This window comes from Arvicanthis niloticus, chromosome 17 (genome assembly GCF_011762505.2).
Source record: "Arvicanthis niloticus isolate mArvNil1 chromosome 17, mArvNil1.pat.X, whole genome shotgun sequence".
Taxonomy (NCBI): Eukaryota; Metazoa; Chordata; class Mammalia; order Rodentia; family Muridae; genus Arvicanthis; species Arvicanthis niloticus.
The window spans coordinates 34,953,476-34,975,682 of record NC_047674.1 but is presented as its reverse complement, the minus strand read 5'-3'; the positions used below and the strand labels follow the sequence as shown (position 1 = coordinate 34,975,682).

At 36.6% G+C, this 22,207-nt stretch overlaps 1 protein-coding gene across 4 annotated transcripts in view; it reads left to right on the top strand.

The window, feature by feature from the left end:
* Window positions 1-22,207, top strand: part of Khdrbs2 (KH RNA binding domain containing, signal transduction associated 2) — a 496,703-nt gene that overhangs the window by 460,504 nt on the left and 13,992 nt on the right. For 2 of the 4 annotated variants that reach the window (XM_034522053.2, XM_034522055.2), the window contains 4 exons: window positions 464-2,050; window positions 2,626-2,681; window positions 7,334-7,477; window positions 19,162-19,255. In XM_034522053.2, coding sequence (XP_034377944.1) covers window positions 464-561 — 98 coding nt within the window. In that variant the 3' untranslated portion in view covers window positions 562-2,050; window positions 2,626-2,681; window positions 7,334-7,477; window positions 19,162-19,255. The remainder of the gene's footprint in view (window positions 1-463; window positions 2,051-2,625; window positions 2,682-7,333; window positions 7,478-19,161; window positions 19,256-22,207) is intronic. The other 2 variants (XM_076915127.1, XM_076915128.1) reach the window with 2 other exon arrangements.

Below are 22,207 nucleotides of genomic sequence, written 5' to 3'. Positions count from 1 at the left end.
AGGCATTTTGTTTTGTTTTGTTTTGTTTTGATTTGATTTGATTTGTTTCATTTTACTCTGAGTCCTATTTGATTCTCACAATAATCAAGGGCTGAGAACCACTGGTTTACTATGTTCACTTTGCTTTAGAAGTTTGCATTAAAAGATTAAATGACAAGATTATGTTTAAACACTTCTTGCAATGTAGTAGCATTGAAATGTCTTGCATATCAAATGTGCGTTTATCTTAGTAGTTTGACTTTCTCTTCTTTAGCAAATACGAGGAAAACTTAATACAAATAACTATCACATACACCAAGTACACTTGCGTAGTCTCACCTTCTGAAACAGTACTAGGATTTATCTTTTATCACTGAGCACATTTTATTATCTTTTTATTAGCAAACCACTGTTTCTTGAAGGACTTTTCTTTACCTGTAATTGTGAAGTCATGTGTCTGTCACTATCTTTCTTTTGCTCATAGCACCAGAAGAATGGGCTACAACTCGCTCCAGCCTGAAGGCACCACCACCAAGGTCAGCCAGAGGGGGATTCAGGGAACACCCCTATGGTAGATATTGAAGGTCCTCTTCACCTGTGACCTCCTCAAAGACAATTCATAGCCTGTGATCTCCATATAAACAGCAACCAGACAAGTAATAGTCCTTTTTTTGTTTGTTTGTTTTTTCTATTCTAGGGATAACTGCTTATAATTACTACCATCTATTCTTGTATTTCCTTATACTGTTAACGTGACATGAACATTAGTATTATTTTACAAAATAGACTGAGAAACAAAGACATTGGCAAGCATAGTTTATAAACCATTCTGTAGGTTGATATTCTCTTGATTGTTTTCTTTTTAATTGTTGTGTGTAAACCCCTCTTCTCTTTTCTTTTTAGTTTCCTTTTTCCTTTTCTTTTGGAAGAAAGAGCATGAATCTGTTAGATTTTGAGTCTCAACCAACTAGCAGAGCCTTTGTTTAAGGTGATTAAAAGACTGTAATATGATTTTGAACTAGCTGATAATAAAGTTGTAGATAAGATGTTTTAACCTGTCTTTTAATATCTGTCAGTCAGATGGAGATGTTCAATATTAAGTTGTAAATTTAATTTTTAAATGCTGTTTTAATGGGGTTGAAAACAAGCAGCTACTGTATGTATGTAGCTAACTGAATTTGTTCAGTGTTTTAACCTGTATTTGTTAAAAAAAGAAAAAAGAAAAAAACACACATGGTGTTCCATGTGTAAGCTTCTCTAAATAGGAACCACATTTGTCAAATATGTTTGCCATAATTTGTCAATAAAGCTGAAGGCTTTTGTAAAAACTAAATTTGGAATTACTTGTTTTCTAACTTTAAATGCCTGCTTTATTTCTTTTTCAAGAGATGCCTAAAATGTTTTCTATTTAAAAATTACAAAAATGAACCCAAGCCTGTTTTAAGATATCTGTGTAATCCTTTTTAAAAAAATGTATCAATAACTTATGGTTGTTAAATAATTTAAAAGTTAACAAACTAAACTGTGACATGAATCATGGTTAGTGAACACTAATGTATAACATGTTAATTGAAGAAATGGATTTAGAATAATAAATGGATTTTAAACTATCCTCTAAGCTTTATCTTGCTAAACACAAATTCTGATTGACTTGTTTGCACTAGCATGTCTCTCCTGAGAAAGAGTAATGGAGTATAAAGAGGTAAGATTACCACTTACCACTGTCTAAATGCCTAGTTCTTCAACCTTTGAGTTTCCCCGCACATTTAAATATCCCATCCAACATGTAAGCGTTGCATAGATTCACCTTATTGTTTTCACTCAAAGGAGTGCGTGGACTTCATTCGCGTAGTTGATAACAATTTGTTTGACCAAGAGATCATCAGTGTCAATGGCTAGATGTTGCTATTCAACCTCAAAAAACTTTATTTGTAATTTTCAGTGCTAAATATCACCGCCCTTGAAGGCAGTTTAGAGGGCTGATATTTCTTTTGAGACTATCAGAATTGATGGCTGATGATTATTAAGGAAATATGTCGCAGGACTCACAGGATGACTAAACGTTAAACAGGTAACACTAATAGTAACTCTGTAAGTTTGCCTATGCAGCAGTAATGTTAAATCTTCTCAGTTATTAAGTTCCTGATAGTTAAAAAAGTAAACCTACCAAAAAATTATACATATATATATATAACAACTAGGTCTACAGGCTTTTAAAACAACTAATTAAAATTAACTAGAGGCAGCAAAATGATTTTACAATCTATAACCCTCAAGGTAATAAACAGAACTAAAATTAGCAATAACAGTAATGCAACTCTTGCTAACATCAAACGTTAAGCTAAATTTTGATGGAGAGAAAGACATCAAAAGACTTGGTCGTAGGGATGTATACCAAAACCGTTACTCTTTTGAACATAGTTTTTTTTGTTTATGGTGGCTTTTTGTCAATGTGATTGGTTTACTTTTTTTGCTGCTTCTCAGCTGAGGCATTTTGCTATTTAGTTTCTGCAGCTGGAGTTGCATGCTCATAGTTTTACGAAGTGCGTGTTTGTGTTTGTCCTTGATTAAAATTGTGAACATTTGCCTCTTAAAAAAATGCTGCTCAGTTATGTTTCCATTGTCTATTCTTTCTTACTATTCCAGGTCCACACGATGAACACATAAACGATAGCAGGTGTGATGGACTAAAAGAGATGCAGGTAAGCTGAGTTTTGTCATCTGTGACCTAATCTTTACCAAAGTGTAGAACAACAGGAAGCTGTAGTAGCCGAGTAGAACTCTAAATTCCCAGTTTGGGGAATACTGAAAATATCTGCAGGAAACCAGCTAATGGCAGCATGGAGCCATTTGCAGTTACTGAGTGCATCTCAGTGTAAGATAGTCTATCCAAATTCAAATTGTTCAATTTGTTACACAACACTCTCTGGGGTTCAGCCTAGAGAGCCTTCTTAGCCTCAAATGTTCAGAGTTACAGACGAAAAAATTCAGAAGATAATCACAATTAACACTGTGAATGTTTTTATAAAGCAAATGGCATCATCTGAGCTTCAGGCACCCTGCATCTTTCCACAGCATGTACAGCAGGATGTGACAATGCAGTGACAGAAACCTGGCCATCACTTGTTGCTGTTTGATATGCCAGTTCTAATTTAGGTTCATTATAACAACCTGATTGTCCTTGTGAACCTATGAGCTAGTCTGGCTCCTATGTATTCTATACAAGGCTCGCATAAGTTTATGGAAGTTATATAAAATATATACAAGTTCATATAAGTTATAAACTCAGAACCTCTCCCATGCCATTAGAACTCACCCGCTGTCCCATGGAAGAAGCTGTGGAATATTCCCTTGGCTTATTAGAGGGAGAAAGGGCAAGAGTGTCTTGGAAAGCTGTACACACCTGCCAGGCTTCTGCAGAAAGGCAAGGACCAGAGCTCACCCTGATCATCACCTTCATCATCCTGATGAAGAAATGTCAGTGGACACAACCAAATAGAAAGGAGAAAAAAGTAGTCCCTGATGCCCCCAAGACTTAAACTCAAACCACAAAATACGAAGGAAAACAATCCCTTGAGTTATACAGGAACTCGTGTCCTAAAATACCTAAAATCCACAGTCTAGATTTTCCTAACTGAAAGAAATGACAGAGTAGTATGAAAGTAAACTTAAAAATATGAAAATAATATATCATATAGGTGTGTGTACATATGTACATGTGTACATTCATATGTATATGTATATATAAACATCTAAGATATATATCACACATATATATGTGATATATATATATATATATGTATATATATATCAGCTATGCTTACTGGATAGCTCTTCAAATGATTGGAAATAAATACAGTGGGATTCTCTGGACATGGAGTGTGGAAATTCTCCTAGTTTAGAATGACAACCTTTCACGCACTGTTTTTAACAGGACACTTCTCCCATGAGCAGTAGAAAGTTATGCTTGATTCCACTGCCAACATCATATCTACTGTCAAGAACTGAACTCAATTTTGGCTTCTAAATATGCTGAACATTCTTATGTCTGACGTCACCTCATGCAAGTGATAAAATTCTCATGGCACACTTTGAATCAGTCCTTGTGCATTCCCTTAACATACACTCTGAAGATCTGCATGAACTTCCTATGGATTTCTTCAAATGATGAGGTTTTCATTGGCGCATTGATAATCTCGGGACAAGTGAGAACTCGCTAAAGCACCAAATTTGAGCTCTTAACAAAGTATTTGAAATAAAAATACCATTAATGATTAAGAAAGTTTTGTGCTCACTAATATTTGCCAAACAAAGTCTTACAGTATACAAGTTTGGCTAAAATAGAATGAATTTGCTGGCATTTGAGAACCTTGCCAGTAATTTCAAGTCTTTCTTTTAATATTTAGGTAATATTCACCTTTGGTTTGTTAATGGAACCAATGCCATTCAGCTTTATACCAAATGCATTGCTAACCGTATTTAAATGAAGTATATATTAAATCACACATAAAGATTGTTTTGAAATTCAATGAAAGAAATCAACATTTTCAAAATACAGTTTTAAAATACTGCCTTTATTTCTTTGGTGTTCATTTAAAATTTCTTGGGTTGGTGATGTCTAAACCACATATACGCTTGTAGAGACACCCTTTAGAGAATTCTCTCTGAGTTCATGCAGCATAGATATATTCAGGGTTTGGTTCTGTTTGGTTATAATGGGAATACAGTACAATGAGAAAGAAGTTTGAGTGAACAAACTATTTCAAATTCTGGTGCAATGACACTTGTCGTTAAAAATGTTGTTTGCCACACCTGCTAGCTCTTTGGTAAGGCTTACTTATTATAGAAATACTTAAGTAAATGTGTGGAAACATGCAATTGTATGGCAGTTTAAAAATTAATTACACATAGATTTATAACTGGTATAAAAATAGAACATTAAGTATAATAACAGTAAGTATGATGCAACCTTTTTGTTTTGGGTAAACATGCCAAACACAGGACCAGAAATTTTACATAAACACTAATCTTAAACACCTGTAATCTTTAAAAAAATGGAGCAAAGAAAGTAGCCCCGTTCTATAGAGAAAACATAAATTTTATACTGCTAAGTAGCAACAGTTAGAAACAAGAGACTATGGAAAAGAAAGCTTTCTGTCCCGTTAAGTTTTTATTTTTACTTTTTCTGTTTGAGAATTTTCCTTGTAACAATTACATTTGGATTCGGGTGCCCAATGTGGGACTTGGGTCTGCACAACTTCTGCTAACTCCAGCTCCAGGGCATCTGATGTCCTTTTCTGGTTCCTGTGGATACTTGTGCATCTGAGGCACTCACTTGCATAGACACACATACACACACACACTCACACACACATATGCACACATACACACACACACAGAAACACACACACACAAATAATTATAAGTAATTCTATACAGTTAAATAATTGTATATAGTCATAATTTAGAAGAAACTTGGAAACCCCAAATTACCCTAATTTCTATTCTCTAGCAATATAATGAATCCATTTTAACACACTGGAATGTTTTTTTTTATTACTTTGAAATGCATTTTTAGTTTGACATTTTCCCAAGCTTATCATTCTTCTAAAATTTTGACTCCACCCCTGAAAGATGCAGATGAAAGTGTCACGTTAGTCACCGAGAATGACTGTAGCCTTTTGTAGAGTGAGTGATTCCACTTATAGTCTACATTCCCTTTGACATTATGAGTAAACTTTCACATGATAAAATGAGCACGAAAATCATTGCAGGGTTTGTGTTTCACCATTACAGACCAGAACTCCATTAAAGAATTAGGGTCAATTTCAACACAGAAATACTTTTGTGAAGCCAAACAATCATGTGTTATGCACACAAATGAAGGAAAGAACCAGCCCATCTTGAATACTTATTTGAAATCCCTGCTGCCAGGGTAATATGTTCCATTTCTCTGATTATTCTGGCGTCCAGATGAATAGCTGAGTTAACAAAGAGTGGTGTCATTGGATGACAGGCACTCATCTTCTCCATCTAGCTTAGAGATTAATTTCCTGGCTCCTTATGCAGAATATATCAATTGGTTCTTGAAAGACTGTTTACTGTGAGAGAGAAAAGGTCACCATACTTAGTATGCATTTTACATCTGGGTCTTTTGTACTTGGTAAGGAGAGCAAGTGAGAGAAAATGAGATGCATGATTCATACACACTATACATCTTATGAGGTTCGGGTTTACATTTACACACAGAGGCGCGCGAGAGAGAGAAGAGGAGAGGAGAGAAAGGGAATGGAGGGGAGAGAAGAAGAGGGAATGGAAGATAAGACGGGCAAGTAGTGGAGGAGAGGAGAGGAAAGCATAGAGGAGAAGAAGAGCGGGGAGAGAGAGAAAGAGACGGAGACAGAGAGAGACAGAGACAGAGAGAGACAGAGACAGAGAGACAGAGAGAGAGCAAACATTCTCTTAAACTTGGTTAGCCAACTACATATCAATAATATCTTATGTTTCTGATTCACTGTGTCTCCCACTTCACAGTAGTATATGGTATATGATGAAATATTCATTTACTTGTAGGAGAGACTTGGAGACAGATGTCTCCTTTGCTCAGAATCTTTCTTGAGAGAGATGCCTCACTGGATGCAAGTTTCCTGCCATCTTCGTGTCTCTTGCGAATGAGGATTTGCACCCTTCCCTCTCTCACTCTGCGACCCTCACGTAGGAACACTGCACTCCCTATTCTGCAACCTCATAGCCTGCCTCTGTGACAGTATGATGTTCATATTCTCTATGGCCATGAGGACACTCCCTTTCATGACGTCGCCCTTCATTTCCTTAGTAACACGGGGCACAGAAAGAGAAGAGAGAAGCTCTAGTTCTCTTCTTTGGAAAAAGGTTCATTAGATTATTTGCCAAGTTACATTATAGTTTTCTATTTAAATTTAGTCTAACCACCACATAAAATGTAAAGATTTTACATATTAATGAGGTACCCTATAATGAATCAATATGTGTTACTTTGTGCAATGTTTAAATCAGATTAAACACATATATCCGCTCAAATACCTTGCCTTAGGGTAAAAATATGGAAAGCCATTTTGCCAGCTTTTAGAAATACACAAGAGCTTTTTTCCATTGACTGTAGTCACTCTCCTGAATAGTGAAACCTAAGCTCCTTGCTCCTATCTAAGTATAACGGTATGCGTTGATTATTTTTTCCAACCCTTTCTTAGCACAATTCAATTCTCGTCTTCTATGAGATCAATATTTTTTAGATTTTACACATGGTTTTCCATGCCAGTCTTATTTCACTTAACATAATAATTTCTAATTTTGTGCACGTTGTTTCAAATGACAGGACTTCCTACCTTTATATGGCTGAATGGTATCCTGCTCTATGTATGGACTACATGTACAGTATCTGTTCATCAGTTGATGGCCATTTTAGTATCCCCATGTCTTGACTACTGTGAATAGAGCGTCGGTGAACATAGGAATGCAGGTATTTCCTTACTACACCCATTTTGTTTCCTTTGGCTCTATTAGTAGGATTGCTGAGCTGAATCATAATTTTACTCTTAGTCTGGGATCGACTTTAATATCTTTTCCATATGGCAGTCTAAATTCATATTCCATCAAAAGGATTCAAGAGTTATTTTTGGTAATAATCATTGCTGGATTATTTCTTGGAGGTTGGTGATAGCCCATTGGGAATTTCATTTGCATTTTTCCTAATGAAATAATGCTAGTGAGATTTGTCACACATCTGTCAGATATATGAACAATGTTTTATTTAAGATTTTGTTTACTTTCGAAGTTATGTCTACGTGTGTGTATGGATATGTGCATGTGAGTGCAGGTATGGAAGCCCGAGGCATCATATCTCCCTGGAAGTGGAATCAGAGGTGGTTGTGAGCCACCAGACCTGGTTGCTAGAATTTCATCTTGAGTCCGCTGAAGGACCAGCTGACTGCTCTTAACTACTGAAGCATATCACAGGACCCCAAGTGCAGAACATTTGTAAAACAAATATATCTACCTTCTAAGAAACTTCTCTTGGATTCTTTAATCATCGATAACCTCTTAGTATAAATTGGTTGAATAATCAGCTATAAACTAACTATTTGTCTAATCTTTTTGTTTCTAGTGACTACTAAAAATCATTGTCACTGAATAGATTTGACAGTGAATGGGTAATTTTTAGAAGGGTTCTATTTTGTTTCACAGTGCTTTTTTTTTCCTTTTTTCTTTTTTCCTTTTTTCTTCTTTTTCTTCTTTTTTTCTTCTTTTTTCTCTTCTTTTCTTTTCTTCACAGTGCTTTTAATGATTCAGTCTCATGATTGCTAAAAGAAATGAAAAAGCTGATAAGCAGAATGACCAGTATAAAACCAAAGTGTATACTACTACTTCTTAGAGATAAACTTATATTTTTATCTTCTTTATCTTATTTCTTATTTTTCTATTTCTCAGATGTTGTTTATTTAACTTAAATAAGTTGATAGTAGATAAATATAGCCAACATTCCAGGGGCTTAGATTCTACGGTGTTTTTATTTGTTAGCAGCAGTTCACATTATGAAGAAAAGATTATTCTCGAATCCCTGTTTAGCACAGGTTGGTTGCCTCACACATGCTTGAAGTACTGGTGTGCTCTACCACAACTGGTTTAAATTGGCAGGACCTGAATTTTCAGACATGGGCTGACTTTTAATTTGAGAGGGACAAAGTAATCTAAAACCTGGTTTGCTGAGGTTAGTGTGTATGTTAAGGTGAAACGTGTACTGTCTGGGGAACAAGGAATAAACTGGTGAGTAAACAAAATTATTTTAACTTTCTCAGCTGCATTTATGTCTTAGGTAAAATACTCATAGTGACAGCCCTAGTCTATACCATTATGAGGTGAAGTAAAACAATACAGTTAAATTATTTCTTCCAAATTTAGTTAACTAGTCTTGTACAAAATTGGTTCTTTCTCCTTTGCAACAAATTCTAAATGTAGAACATCTTCATACTGTGTTTCAAGCAGGCAAATAAAAATTTATTCTGTAAGAAAGGCTTAGAATTCAAATAAATTTTCTGCTAGAAATATTTAATATACTTTTATTAATATTATAATTTTAATTTCATTAATATTCATCTAGTATATTACTTAGAACACAGTTGTTGGAAATTGGTTCTAATTGGTTCTAAGACCCACTTCCAGACCTGAGGGTCCCTGCCCCCAGCTGTCTTAGGCTGCTAATAAAGAATTTCCATACAGCCAATGGCTGGGTAGGGAGACAGAGGTGGGACTTCTAGATTTAGCAGGCAAGGGACCAAAGGAGAGAGGGAAAAGGAGAGGAGAATCGCCATGACTTGGAGGGAGATCAGATTTAAGAGCTGCAGGAAAGACAGCATCCAGCAATGTAGATGGAAAGGGAAAGAAATCCTATTGGGCAGGGGTGGGGTGGGGTGGGGAAGACAGTGCCCAGAAGGTAACAGGGAAGAAAAGATAAAATATAGATTTAGAAGGCATTAAGCCAGGAATACTGGGGAGAAGTATGTGCAAGCCATGAGGAGGTTTAGAAGTTCCCAACCATTGTGCTAGTCAAGGTATATCAAAATTAGCTGGCGAGTGTGTGTGTGTGTGTGTGTGTGTGTGTGTGTGTGTGTGACCCACCCAGAGCCAAAGAAGATTAGCTATTCACTGCTACACGTACTTATGAAATACTCATCATCATATTTAGTCTTTTATATCAAATAAATAATAAGCAATGTAAGATATTTATATTCTAAAAAGATTATAAAATGATATATACACAGATATATCAATAGGTTATACATAGTAAAATGAATGTAATTCCAGCAGTAATTTGGTATAATTGTTATATTAATAATGTAAAGAAAGTGGCAGCTAAACTAATGGATAACATGACACATTATTGTTTCTGTGTCTATAAACAGCTTCACTTCTCAATACTTTTATGTATGACACAGATAGAACTGGCTGAAAGTATTTACTTTTTCACAAAAGCCCATAAATTTCAGGTATTATTGTACCTGAGACCCAGCCTCCTGTTCCTAGAAAGAACCTATATATAGCCAAGTACACAGCCTTTTAGATATAGGCATGTAATAAATAATCAAGTAACATGAACTTTAATAAAAATGAAAGTGAACTAGGAAATTGTGTGTCTCAAAGTATAATCATGATCAGCTCTTACTGAAGACATGCTTCCTTTGTATTGTTTGTGTATACTCTTGTAAACTAAGAAATGCACTTTATCTTTTATTCTAGTTAAGATACCCAAGTGAAAGTGAATGCAGAAATAAAGAGCAAACTAGATTTGGAGAGAAAAAATAATAAGAATCCATTACAAGTGCAAGAGCATGAGATAGAAGAGGGGAGTTCCTCCTTCATCTCCAGAGCAGGTGATGTCTCAAGTCTCCACCAGGTGCATCTTCTCATTAAAGATCATATCTTAGTTTCCTATGTGAGCTCAGCTGGCCTTACACTCCTGCCCATACGAGCTTATAAGTAGCTGGAGATCAATGACAGTTATTTACCACCATTTTCTTAAATCATTGAACTTTCTTTTGTGACATCTTTAGAACGTAGGAACTTTTTAAGTTGTACAATATTGAATAAACAATAGGAATGGTGCCAGCTTCTCTCAGCTCTTGGTAATTAAACTGAAATTTTAGAAAATTATAAGTACTGTACATAACAACTTTGGGCTGATATATATATATATACAAAATATTACATTTAGACCTGCAGAGATAGTGCAGCAGGTAATAGCACTGTCTGCTCTTGCAGAGGACCTGGGTTTGTTTCTCACAACCATGTGTAACTGCAGTTTCAAGAGATCCGATGCCTCCTCAAGCCTCCATGGACACTGTACAGGCCTGCATGGTGTGCAGACATACATTATCAAAACATTCATACACACAATTATTTTAAGAAACAGGTATGGACTCTATGAGGACTGATTCTATAGTTATCATATGGTTTAATAATACCAGTGGTATTTTTGAGTAATAGTATCCATCATTTATGTTTTCAGAGCCATATAACTTGGTAGAGTGTACAGAGTTACTAGAAGCTTTGACTCTAAGAAAGTTTTTAATAAGAATTAATTGCTTATTTAATGCATTCTCATTATTAAAAAGGTATTTTCTTTTTATTTATTTTTCTCTCATGCATTATATTGAAGCATCCTTACCACAGTTTCCCCTCCTTTCTCTTCTCCCAGTCCCTTCACCTACCTCCCCTCTTCCCCCGATTCACTCCTCTTCCATTTCCCTTCAGAAAAAGGCAGATCTTCCAGGAATACCAACCAAACATGGCATATCAAGTTGCAATAAGACTAGACACCTTCTCTCATATTAAGGCTGGATGAGGCAACCCTATAGGAGGGAAAGGATCCCCAAAAGAGTACCATTAAGAGTCAGAGATAGTCCCTTCTCCCACTGTTAGAAGTCCCACAAGAAGACCTAGCTACACAACCATAACATATATTCAGAGGACCTAAATTAGACCTATGCAGGCTCTTGATGCTCAGTTTAGTCTCTGTGAGCTACTGTGAGCCCAGGTTAGTTGGTTCTGTTGGTTTTCTGTGATGTCCTTATGCCTCTGGCCCCCGGAATCCCAGATTATTATTTTAGAAGGTTAATTGCTATAAAATAAAATCTCATAATGAGTTGACTTGGTACCAGTCATTAGGACTTCAGTTCTCTGGGCTTTAACTCTAATTTCCTTGACTATCTTGATATTTAGAGGACTCACAGAATTGGTAGTTTTCTACCAATAACTGTATGATTTTAATAATCACTCCAGGAAACAATAGCAAATGAAGATCACTTATTAAAGCACAGTCTCCTAAAATTCTACAGCTGAAATATTTTCAGTGGAAGCTGAATTATGTGCTAAGCTGACTACATCCTTAGCAATCACTTAGTGAATAGTACCATCAAAGGTCACATTTCTGTCTAAATATCTCCAAGAAGCATTCGAAAAGAACAGCCAGACCTCACCTTCCTCACTGCAAGAGTCAGTGTCTTTTAGGAAAAAGTATATCTCTTAAAATCTAAGCTTGGATAATAGTCTAGCCTGATAAGAGGCAGTTATCAAATGAATACTAAATAAAAAACTTAATGCTTTGCCTCTAACTTTTTTATGTCTTATAGTCTGTATGTGGTGTCTACAACTTCGGCAAATTATCATATTTATTTGTATATAAAATGCTAATGTTTTATGTGGCATTAAATTTACATGTATATATTTACAAATGTAGGGCTTCATACTTAAAAATACTCCCAAGATAATTCAGAGTGTCTTAGTTGGTTTTCACCAACAACCTAGACATATGAGAAGAGGATATCTCAATAGAGGTATAGCCTCCATTAAAATAGTCTGTGGATAATATTGTGGGGCATTTACTTGATTAATTACTAATGTGGCGTGTCTGTATCACTATGGACAATGCTATCACTAGGCAGTATATGAAAGCAGGCTGAACAAGCCATGAGAAGCAAGCCAGTAAGCAGCAGTCTTCTATGGCCATTGCCTCAGTTCTTGCCTCCAGGTTCTTGCCTTAAGTTCCTGCTCTGGACATACTACTACCTGAGGACCTAGCTATGCTACTCCTGAGCATATACCCAGAAGATGCTCCAACATGTAATAAGGACACATGCTCCATTATGTTCATAGCAGCTATATTTATAATAGGTAGAAGCTGGAAACAACTCAAATGTCCCTCAACAGAGGAATGGATATAGAAAATGTGGTACATTTACACAATGGATTACTACTTGGCTAGTAAAAACAATGACTTCATGACATTTGCAGGCAAATGAATGGAACTAGAAATATCATCCTGAGTGAGGTAACACAGTCACAAAAGAACACATATGGTCTGCTCTCACTGATAAGTGGATATTATCCCAAAAGCTCAGAATACCCAAGATAAAATTCACAGACCATATGAAGTTCAAGAAGAAGGAAGACCAAAGTGTGTGTGCTTCAGTGCTTCTTAGAAGGGAGAACAAAGTACTCACAGGAGCAAATATGGAGACAAAGAAGACAAAGAGACTGAAGGAAAAGCCATCCAGAGACTGCCCCACCTGGGGATCCATCCCATATACAGTTGTCAAACCTAGACGTTATTGAGGATGCCGGGAAGTGCTTTGCTGACAGGAGCCTGATATGGCTGTCTCCTGAGAGGCTCTGCCAGAGCCTGACAAATACAGAGGTGGATGCTCTCAGCTTACCATTGGACTGAGTGCAGGGTCCCAGATAGAGGGATTGGAGAAGGGACTGAAGGAACTGAGGGGGTTTGCAGTTCTGGGGGAGGGGAGCAACAGTGTTAACCAGCCAGATGCCCTTGGAGCTCCAAGGGACTGGAACACCAACCAAAGAGTACACACAGAGGGACCCATGGCTCTGGTCACATATGAGGATGGCCTTATTGGACATCAGTAGGAAGAGTCACTCTTTGGTACTGTGGGGGTTCGATACCCCAGTGAAGGGGAATGCCAGAGAGGGAAGGCAGGAGTGGGTGGGTGGGGGAGCACCATCATAGAGGCAAAGGTAGGGGGAATGGAATAGGCGGTTTCCAGAGCGGAGACCTGGAAACATTTGAAATGTAAATAAAGAAAATATCCAATAAAAAATATAGTTTCTGCTCAGACTTCCCTACATAATGAACTATTAACCATAACCTGAAATAAACCTTTTTTTCCTCCAAGTTGCTTTCTCACAGCATTTACCTCAGCAGGAACAAACAAAGACATTGATTTAAGAAAGGCAAATTGTTTCCTATGGAAAAAATAGAATATTATTTAAATTGTATTTTAATCATTTATTTATTGGAGGGTGAGGGAACACTTGCAATTTCATGCATTCTGAGGCAGAGAATGACTTTTAGTAGTCTGTTCTGTCTTTCTACTATGTGTGGGCTGGCGATGGAACCCAGACCATCAGACTTGGCAGCCAGCAGCTTTACTTCCTGAACTGTCACTGGCCAGGAAACCATTTTTGACTTTTTTCTTTAAAAGAAAGAAGAAGAAGAAGAAGAAGAAGAAGAAGAAGAAGAAGAAGAAGAAGAAGAAGAAGAAGAAGAAGAAGAAGAAGAAGAAGAAGAAGAAGAAGAAGAAGAAGAAGAAGAAGAAGAGGAGGAAAAAGGCAAAATTAAAAGATGTGTTCAAAAACAAAACAAAAGCGTTACCTGAATTCTGTATGTTGGGACTTAGTATGAAACTCTCTTTAAGATAATTAACTTTGTTATTTTTTGTGAATGATTTTTGTGTTTTGCTTGTCCATATATCTGCTGTATTAGTGTGGGCAGATGCCTTGATACCTTTTCTGTTATAAATCAAAATATGTAAGAGTTTTGAGTTTTTCTCAGACTCCAGGAGAAATCTCATTTCTGCATTGAAAATAGGTTCTTGAATTTTTACTCCTTTTTACATAGCTTAGGTGAGCTATATAGTTCAAGGCCTGGTGTCACAGAACCTCACAGATTGCTGGTTAACACAGAAGTCAGTAAATCTGCTTTTGTGACACCTGCAATAGGAACAGAGACACATACATTTGTAATGAGATAGCCCCATGACCATCTCCATACCCGATATGTAGGGGAAAGACTAACATAACTGACAGAGAGTTTCATTACCTGGTCAATGTCCACAGCATACAAAAACATAAACAAAGTGTTTAAGATAGACTTTCTAGAGCATATACCCAAGTAGAAAGATAAAACATTTCATAGTGACATTTAGTAACTATCTAATTAGGCACCATTTCCTTCTCTTCTGGGGTTGATTTAGTTTTAGAAATATGATGGTATGTTACAGACACTTTAAATATATATTTAATTATATAATATTAAATTATATATATATAATTATATATATATAATTATATAGATAGATAGATAGATAGATAGATAGATAGATAGATGGCACCAAATTGTAACTGTCCAACTTGCCTGATTGATTATTTACTTGTAATTATCTTCAAAATACAAAATAGGAAAACATAATTTGAAAGTAGAAATTTTAGAGCCAGGCCAGCTGTTAATTTGTCAATGGATATGTATTCTAATGGAATTAAATTTTAAAGTCAAATTATTAAAGTAAAACAATGAGCTATAAAGCTGGGTATGATGACAGATATAATCTGAGAGGCCGGAAAATGGGGAAGAATCATTACTTTAGGACCAGCAATGGCTACACAGTAAAACCTTTAAAAAGACTACTCAAAAAATAAATAGTCTCTGTGGTTAAAAATAAAAACAGAGCTGGAAATCATAGATACCTCAGTGGTTAAGAGAAGTGGCTGCTCTGACAGAGGACCCAGGTTCAAGTCTTAGCACTCACATGATAGCTTATAGTTATCTGTGTTCTCCTGATTTCCACTGACACTAAGCATGCACGTAATACACAGATATACATGCCCACAACACATCCATACCCACAAGATAAAAAAATAATAACAAGTACCAGTAAGATGGCTTAGTGTGGTTAAAGGTAGCTGCTACCCAATGTGGCTATCAGAATTCAATCTTAGGGATCACACTGTAGCCATTACTTGGTTGTGTTCACAGTGTGAAGTCAGCAGGACAACTTACACTTACCTCCTGTCAGTCACCGTTTCTGAACCTCTTGTTGATGGCTTAAAGCAGGGGACATGAAGAAGAGGACAGCCACAGTTTTCTTAAAATATATTTGCAGTAGCATTCGCGCATGCTGTGTGATATAAGGTTATTCTTAGCATGAAAAGAACATGTGTTGTCCTTGTCTCATGAGCATTGCCTTTTCCCTCCTGTGAATTAGGATGCTCAACAGGACAGAAACGATATTCTAATATGTTTGGTCCAACAAATAATAAAACCAGAAATAGCTTTTCATGTTTAAAATAGACCAGATTTCTGCATAAGTATATTCTCAGTAATTCTGCAAACTAGAAGGAACATGTTTTACAGTTGTCACCCAATCAACTGTTGCTTTAAGGGTGATAATTTTTTATTTAAGAAAAGTGTACTATAACCAATGATGTCATAAGTTTCATATAGGCAAGTTTAGACTTCTAATACTCTAAAATAAGATTTGCTTTTATGTTATTCTAATAGACATTTCTGTTCAAACTCCATTTCAATCCAGTGTGAATGCAGTAAAGTTCAACTTGAATGAATAATTTCTTCATGTTCATCTTTTATCCCTACACAAAGTAAGAACTTTGAATATTGATGCATATTCTTTGTCACCTACATCAGTGGTTCTCAACCTGTGGGCCATGACCCCTTGGGGAGTTCAAATGACCGTTCACAGGAGTCTAATATCAAATATCCTGCATACCATCTATTTATATTATGATTCAGCACAGTAGCAAAATTACAGTTATGAAGTAGGAACAAAAATGATTTTATAGTTGGGGTTCACCACAACATGAGGGACTGTAATAGAGTGTCTCAACATTAGGAAGGTTGAGAACCACTGACCTAGATGATAGTGTGAGGTCCTGTAAGAATCCTGGGAGTTTTTAAGAATTGTGGAAGTTTCATTAAGTTTAATTATTCTCAAATGACTTCTGAGAGTTTACTCCAGGGAACTAAGGCTATGAAGACAACAGATGAATAATACTTGGCAGCCAGTGAGCAGGATGCTTCCTGGGAGTTGGTAGAGACATCAAGCTTGGTATACTGTGAAGAAAGACAATTGAGTATTAGGCTTCTAGATGCACATGACCACTGCATGCTCTTAATGTTAGACCAGTTTCACTACAATGACAGTCAACTGAAGTTAGAAGCCTGCTCAAGTCAGGAAGAGACATCTGCTTCTGATGTTGTCTTACCTGCTTAAATATCACTGGGTCATGGTGTATCCCAATGTCACTGATGAATGGTTATCATTATCTTCACTTAGTGTCATAAAAGGCTTCCTCAGGAGAGACCAATCATAGCTAGAATGCTGTTAGTTAAACTGGTTTCCTACAACACAGATTATAAAAGCACTTAAATATGAAAGGTGAGAACAATAATTGATTTTGTTTTGAGTCTTTCTCACAACCACTGGTTGTGTGGTTAAACTCACCATGGGGTGAATTGAGGGCCTATATCGAATGCCTAAGAGATGTCTATCTGGGTGATTACATGATGCTTCAGAGTTACTCTGTCGCATAGATATGTGATGGTGCATCATAGAAAGCCCAAAAGCCGGCATAAATCTGAAATTGGTATCTTTTGAGGGTCAGGATTGCTAGCAATGAGGTGAACCCTGATTTTATTGAACACTATAGCAACATAACAGTAATATATTGATTCTCATTTGCCTGTGACTTTCATGTTTTATATCACCTGAATTTGAAGTTATGAATTCTTGAGTATTAGAGTAAAAAGAAAACAAAATATATCAACAACAAAATGAAATTTGTTGAAAGAATGTGATAAATGTTTGAACCACTATTTGGCAATAAGTGGAACAGTAGACAATAGTTTCTATGAAGAGAAATGGCATCTATCATACCTGATAGACATTTGCAAGACCCATGCTTAAAGGATTATTGTGGTCATTTTTTCAAATTTTGCCTTTTTATATTAGTGGGAAGTTCTTTTTTTTTTTTTTGAAGAGCCAGCATGAAGGCATTCAGTAAATATCTGTGGGGTGATATGAAGTTGAGCAGAGCAAATAGAAAGCAATAGAATAGTGCAGTGAATTCCATCCTGAAATTCTAATTTTCTCTAAAGCAAAATGAAAAATGTGCTCATGTATCCGTTTGCATGTATCCATTGTAAAAAGAGTGCCCACAGGTCTCGGTTTACAGTTGTCAATCGGTTGTAATTCTGGCCAAGGCTTTAGTATGCATGAGAAAACAGGTTAGCCTTATCTATCAACAATAATAAAAGGCATTCAGTATTTACGACTCATTTATTACGTGCTGACAAATTGTTAGAGATCTTAAAATGCTTTCAATAAATAATGAATTCTTTATAGTAACCCAATAAGGCATCGGCTGTGGATATAGCATTTGCACAAAGCCTTGGTTTCTATGAAGAGCAATGAAAAAAAAAGGAGAACACGGAATGAGTCAAATGTTTTATTATTTCCACATAACAGTTAAGGAGAGAGAATTAAACAGACTAAGCCACCATCATGTGCTCCCACACTGAGCAAGCCTAGACTTCAACCTATGCCAGAAGAGGTTATTTTTTTTTTACTAATTACCAGTTTGTATAATTAATTATTTGCTTAACATATTCAAATATCAGTAGTTCTACCTTGATTATCCTGAGCTCTTATAACTGTATTTTTAATAAAGCCAAGCGCTCTTTTAAGTTACAGCAAAACCCCGGTCTCAGCTGGGTAGGATTTGAAGGTACTGATGTCTCTATGAAATGAGATTTGCTGAATGATTGGTTTATGCCAGACACTGTAATTTTGATTGTCCCTGTGTCAGGCCACAACTTTGTAAACCAGTTCTGCAAGACAAAATATATGACTCTCGTGAATACAAATGCATTGCTTCAGCTAACAATCCTAAATTGGTTCTTGAGTGAAGAATGAAGAATGAAGGATTACATTGGTGTTGTTTGCATAGACTCTCCACCTCAAAAACTGCTATGCCTGGGCCTCTGGGAGTAACAGATTTTTCAGGATACTGGACACAGAATCTAAATAAAAGAAAAATTCCTAGGGGAGGAAGAACTCGCCAGCATCTCATCTTCACAGTCACAATCATGTACTGAATACTTGAAAAGGATATGGACTTTACATACTGTGTATCTTTATTTAATCTTTTCACAATATCTCAAATAAGAAATGCATTTGAACCAATGAAAGTTCAACTCTGTTATGCTATACAGGATATTTTTTCTCTGAAATTTCTAAAGATTGCCTTCATTTAGAGATATGTCTGATAAAATATCTTAAATGAGCATAATTAGTATTTACATATAATTCACATTACTATACCACTGTGTAAGCTATGTCACAATAAAACATACATAGTAGTGCAGAAATGCCATTGTACCTAAATGTCTAGTCATTATTTCCAGCAAAACAGTAGAAATTCATATAAGTATTCACTAAGTTTTTTGTGCTATAGAAAGGTAAGTAAATGTGACCAGGTCTATGCATGAAATATGATTACAGTTCACTTGGTTATACAAAAATATGTGTAAATATGGACTGTATGCTGTCATTACAGACTAAAGAAGAAGTTAATTTATCCTTGGGCTACAAAGGATGTCATCATAAAAGAGATAAGATTGGATGGATTGTCAGATATGGAGAAAAAGCAGGTGAAAAGAAACTTTGTCTTTCTTCCTTAACTAAAATTACTATCTTGACTTCAGGGTTTTAGAGGTGGTTCAGTGATTTAAAGCTCCATATTGTGCTTACAGAAAACCTGAGTTCAATTCTCATCACCCATGCCAGATTCTCAAAACCACCTATAACTCCAGCTCCTTGTGGTACCTCATTCCTTTAGCCTCTGCAGGCATATACAGCATCTCCATCTCTCTCTCTCTCTCTCTCTCTCTCTCTCTCTCTCTCTCTCTCTCTCTCTCTCAGTCTCTTTCTCTCTCTCTCATTCTCTCTCTCTCTTTCTCTCTCTCATTCTCTTTCTCTCTCTCTCATTCTCTCTCTCTCTCTCTCACACACACACACACACACACACACATGCACCTTTAAATAATAAAAATAAATATTTACTGTTTTTAAAATAAAAATTTTATACTCTACTAATTTCTGGTCTACATCTCAGACAAAATTAGATCCAAGCTATAGTAGGTCAATCCAGGCTGGGTAAAAACATAACAACAAATACCTTGAAATGCTCAAATAATATCTTATAACACATCAATGAAAAGCATCAACCTGATTGGGACTTTATATATGATTATATGCTCATATTGATATCTCTAATAAATTTACTCATAGCTAGTAAACCTAATTTTGACTGCAAACTAACAATGGCAGGGTTTTTTCTGCTTTGGTTTACACTTTGACTTTTAGGTTGTTTACATAGTGATTAGCATCTAAATTTTGTATGCTGCTTAGACATTAAATAAACGAGACACTTGATTTGTTTATTTCCCCCATATATGATGCCAATTACGGTGGTGGTCTCTGTGTAAAGATTGAGTACTTTAGCTATGGCAGTTGTTGTTTGCTTTTGTATGGTTGTTGTTGTTCTGGAACCCAAGGCTTTCACAATTATCATAAGCTTATGATGCAAGCTTTTGGGCTTTTTCTTTCCAGAAGAAAAGATGGAAAAGGCAGAGGAGCTGTAAACATGTTAGCTGCAGGGTGTTCTCTTCTGAGAGCAGCTGGTATATTGGTGACTTTTCTATTGCCGTGACAAAACACCATGACTGTGCCATCTTATACAAGAAAGGGTTTGTTTGGGCTTATGGTTCCAGCAGACTATTAGAGGCCATGATAGTGCTATGGACAGAGCAGTCAGCAGACATGGCATCCAGAGGAACACCTGAGCTCACATCTTTTATCACAAGCAAGAAGCAGAGATAGCACACTAGAAATAGCAAGAGTCTTTAAATTTTCAAAGTCAAACTCCAAAGACATACTTTCCCCAGCAAGGCCACAGTTCTTCAAACTCCGTAACAGTGCTGCTAACTGGAAGCTAAGAGATCAAAAACACTCAGGACTGTGGAGAACATCTCATTTGAACCTGCATAGCTAGTAAACCCTTTTCTGAGATCAGGAAGCAGCAAAACCACCAACCCTATCCATCAACAGTGCCATAATTTCCCACGTTTTCTCAAGCTCTATCTGCTGCTCATTGGTAAGAAATGATTGCCTACTCACTGGTTTGGTTGGGTTTTTTAAGACAGCTTCTAAAGTTATAGCCAAAAAGATAACCAAGAATCTTCATCTCACTCTACATCTTGGTCCCAGTTAAATCAAACATCCCTAGTGTTGTTCTCTGTGGTGGAGAATGGTCAGATGTTCATATTCTCCTGGCGGAATCTCAGGAGACCTTTTTGAAACAGGGAAAAGGTGATAAGAGGCAGGAACTAGAAGAAAGCAGAATACAGATGGAGAAATGCCAAGAGGAGCTGATGACAAAAAGCTTTGATTTCATTCATACAGTATGTCAATCACTTTGTAGGGCATGAAAAGTGAACTCTGGGTAATACAATTCTAATTCCTAGTTCTTTGGAATTAGGAAATGAGCAAGTAGGACTTGAAAGAAGGAGCCTAGGCAAAACTTATTGTCACAGCACCAGGCCACTGGAGACCTCAGCTTAAGGCCACTTGAGGTCCTGGCTGGTTCTCTCCATTGGTTTGGATCATTTGACAAGGATCTAAAATAGAAACACTTTTAAAAGTAGCCACCCACCCTCAAGTAATATTCAGTAAGCCCTCAAGAATATGAAATTGAGGATTGAATGAAACTTCACGGCTTCAAATACCTCAACAGAATATTAGTATTTGAGTTGCCTGCCAAGTAGCCCAGCTCGTAGCCCAGCTCTCCTGGCCTCTGAAATCGCTGGCACGGTATCACCCTTCTTTCTTTCCAACATCATCCTAGAGAGGAATGATCATCATCAGATAAGAACACAGGGAGGAAAAATCATGTTTGTACAGTTCTTTATGAGTAGTGATTAACCAAGATCATAACTAAAATAAGTCATTCATGTTGGGTCCCCTGAACGAGCTGAGAACACAATGAATTCCCCATATTAAGGATATTCCAAGCAAGGGCCATCACACCCTTTGCATAACAGCTCTGGTTAGTTGACATACCTGGGAATCTCAGCGAAGGAATTATGTCCCTCAGTTTGCTCTGTTACCATGTCTATGGAACATTTTCCTGATAACTAGTGGATGAAAGAGGAAAGGGCACCGCAAACTGTAGTAAGTCTTATCCCTGGGTAGGTTGGCCCGGGATGTGTAAGAAAGGTAGCTGAGCAAGCTAAACATGTGTCTCTATAATTAGGGACATTTCTGGCTGAGTAAATACATAAAGAAGGCACTACTTAGGAGAAGTTGTGTTAGATTGCCTTGATGCAGATCTTTCACTGGCTGTCAGCTAATAGTGAATAGAAGACCTCTGCCTCGGTCTCTCCTGCCTTGAAATGAGAATCAAATAGTATCCACTTTCATGATTATCTTCCTGATGAAGAAAAATCTATCTAATAAGCTATGATCCTTTTGCCCTTTTAGAATGTTCCTGGCACAAAGAAGGTGCTTGGCAAGTGTGTTCCAGCATACAAGCAGCAGATTAG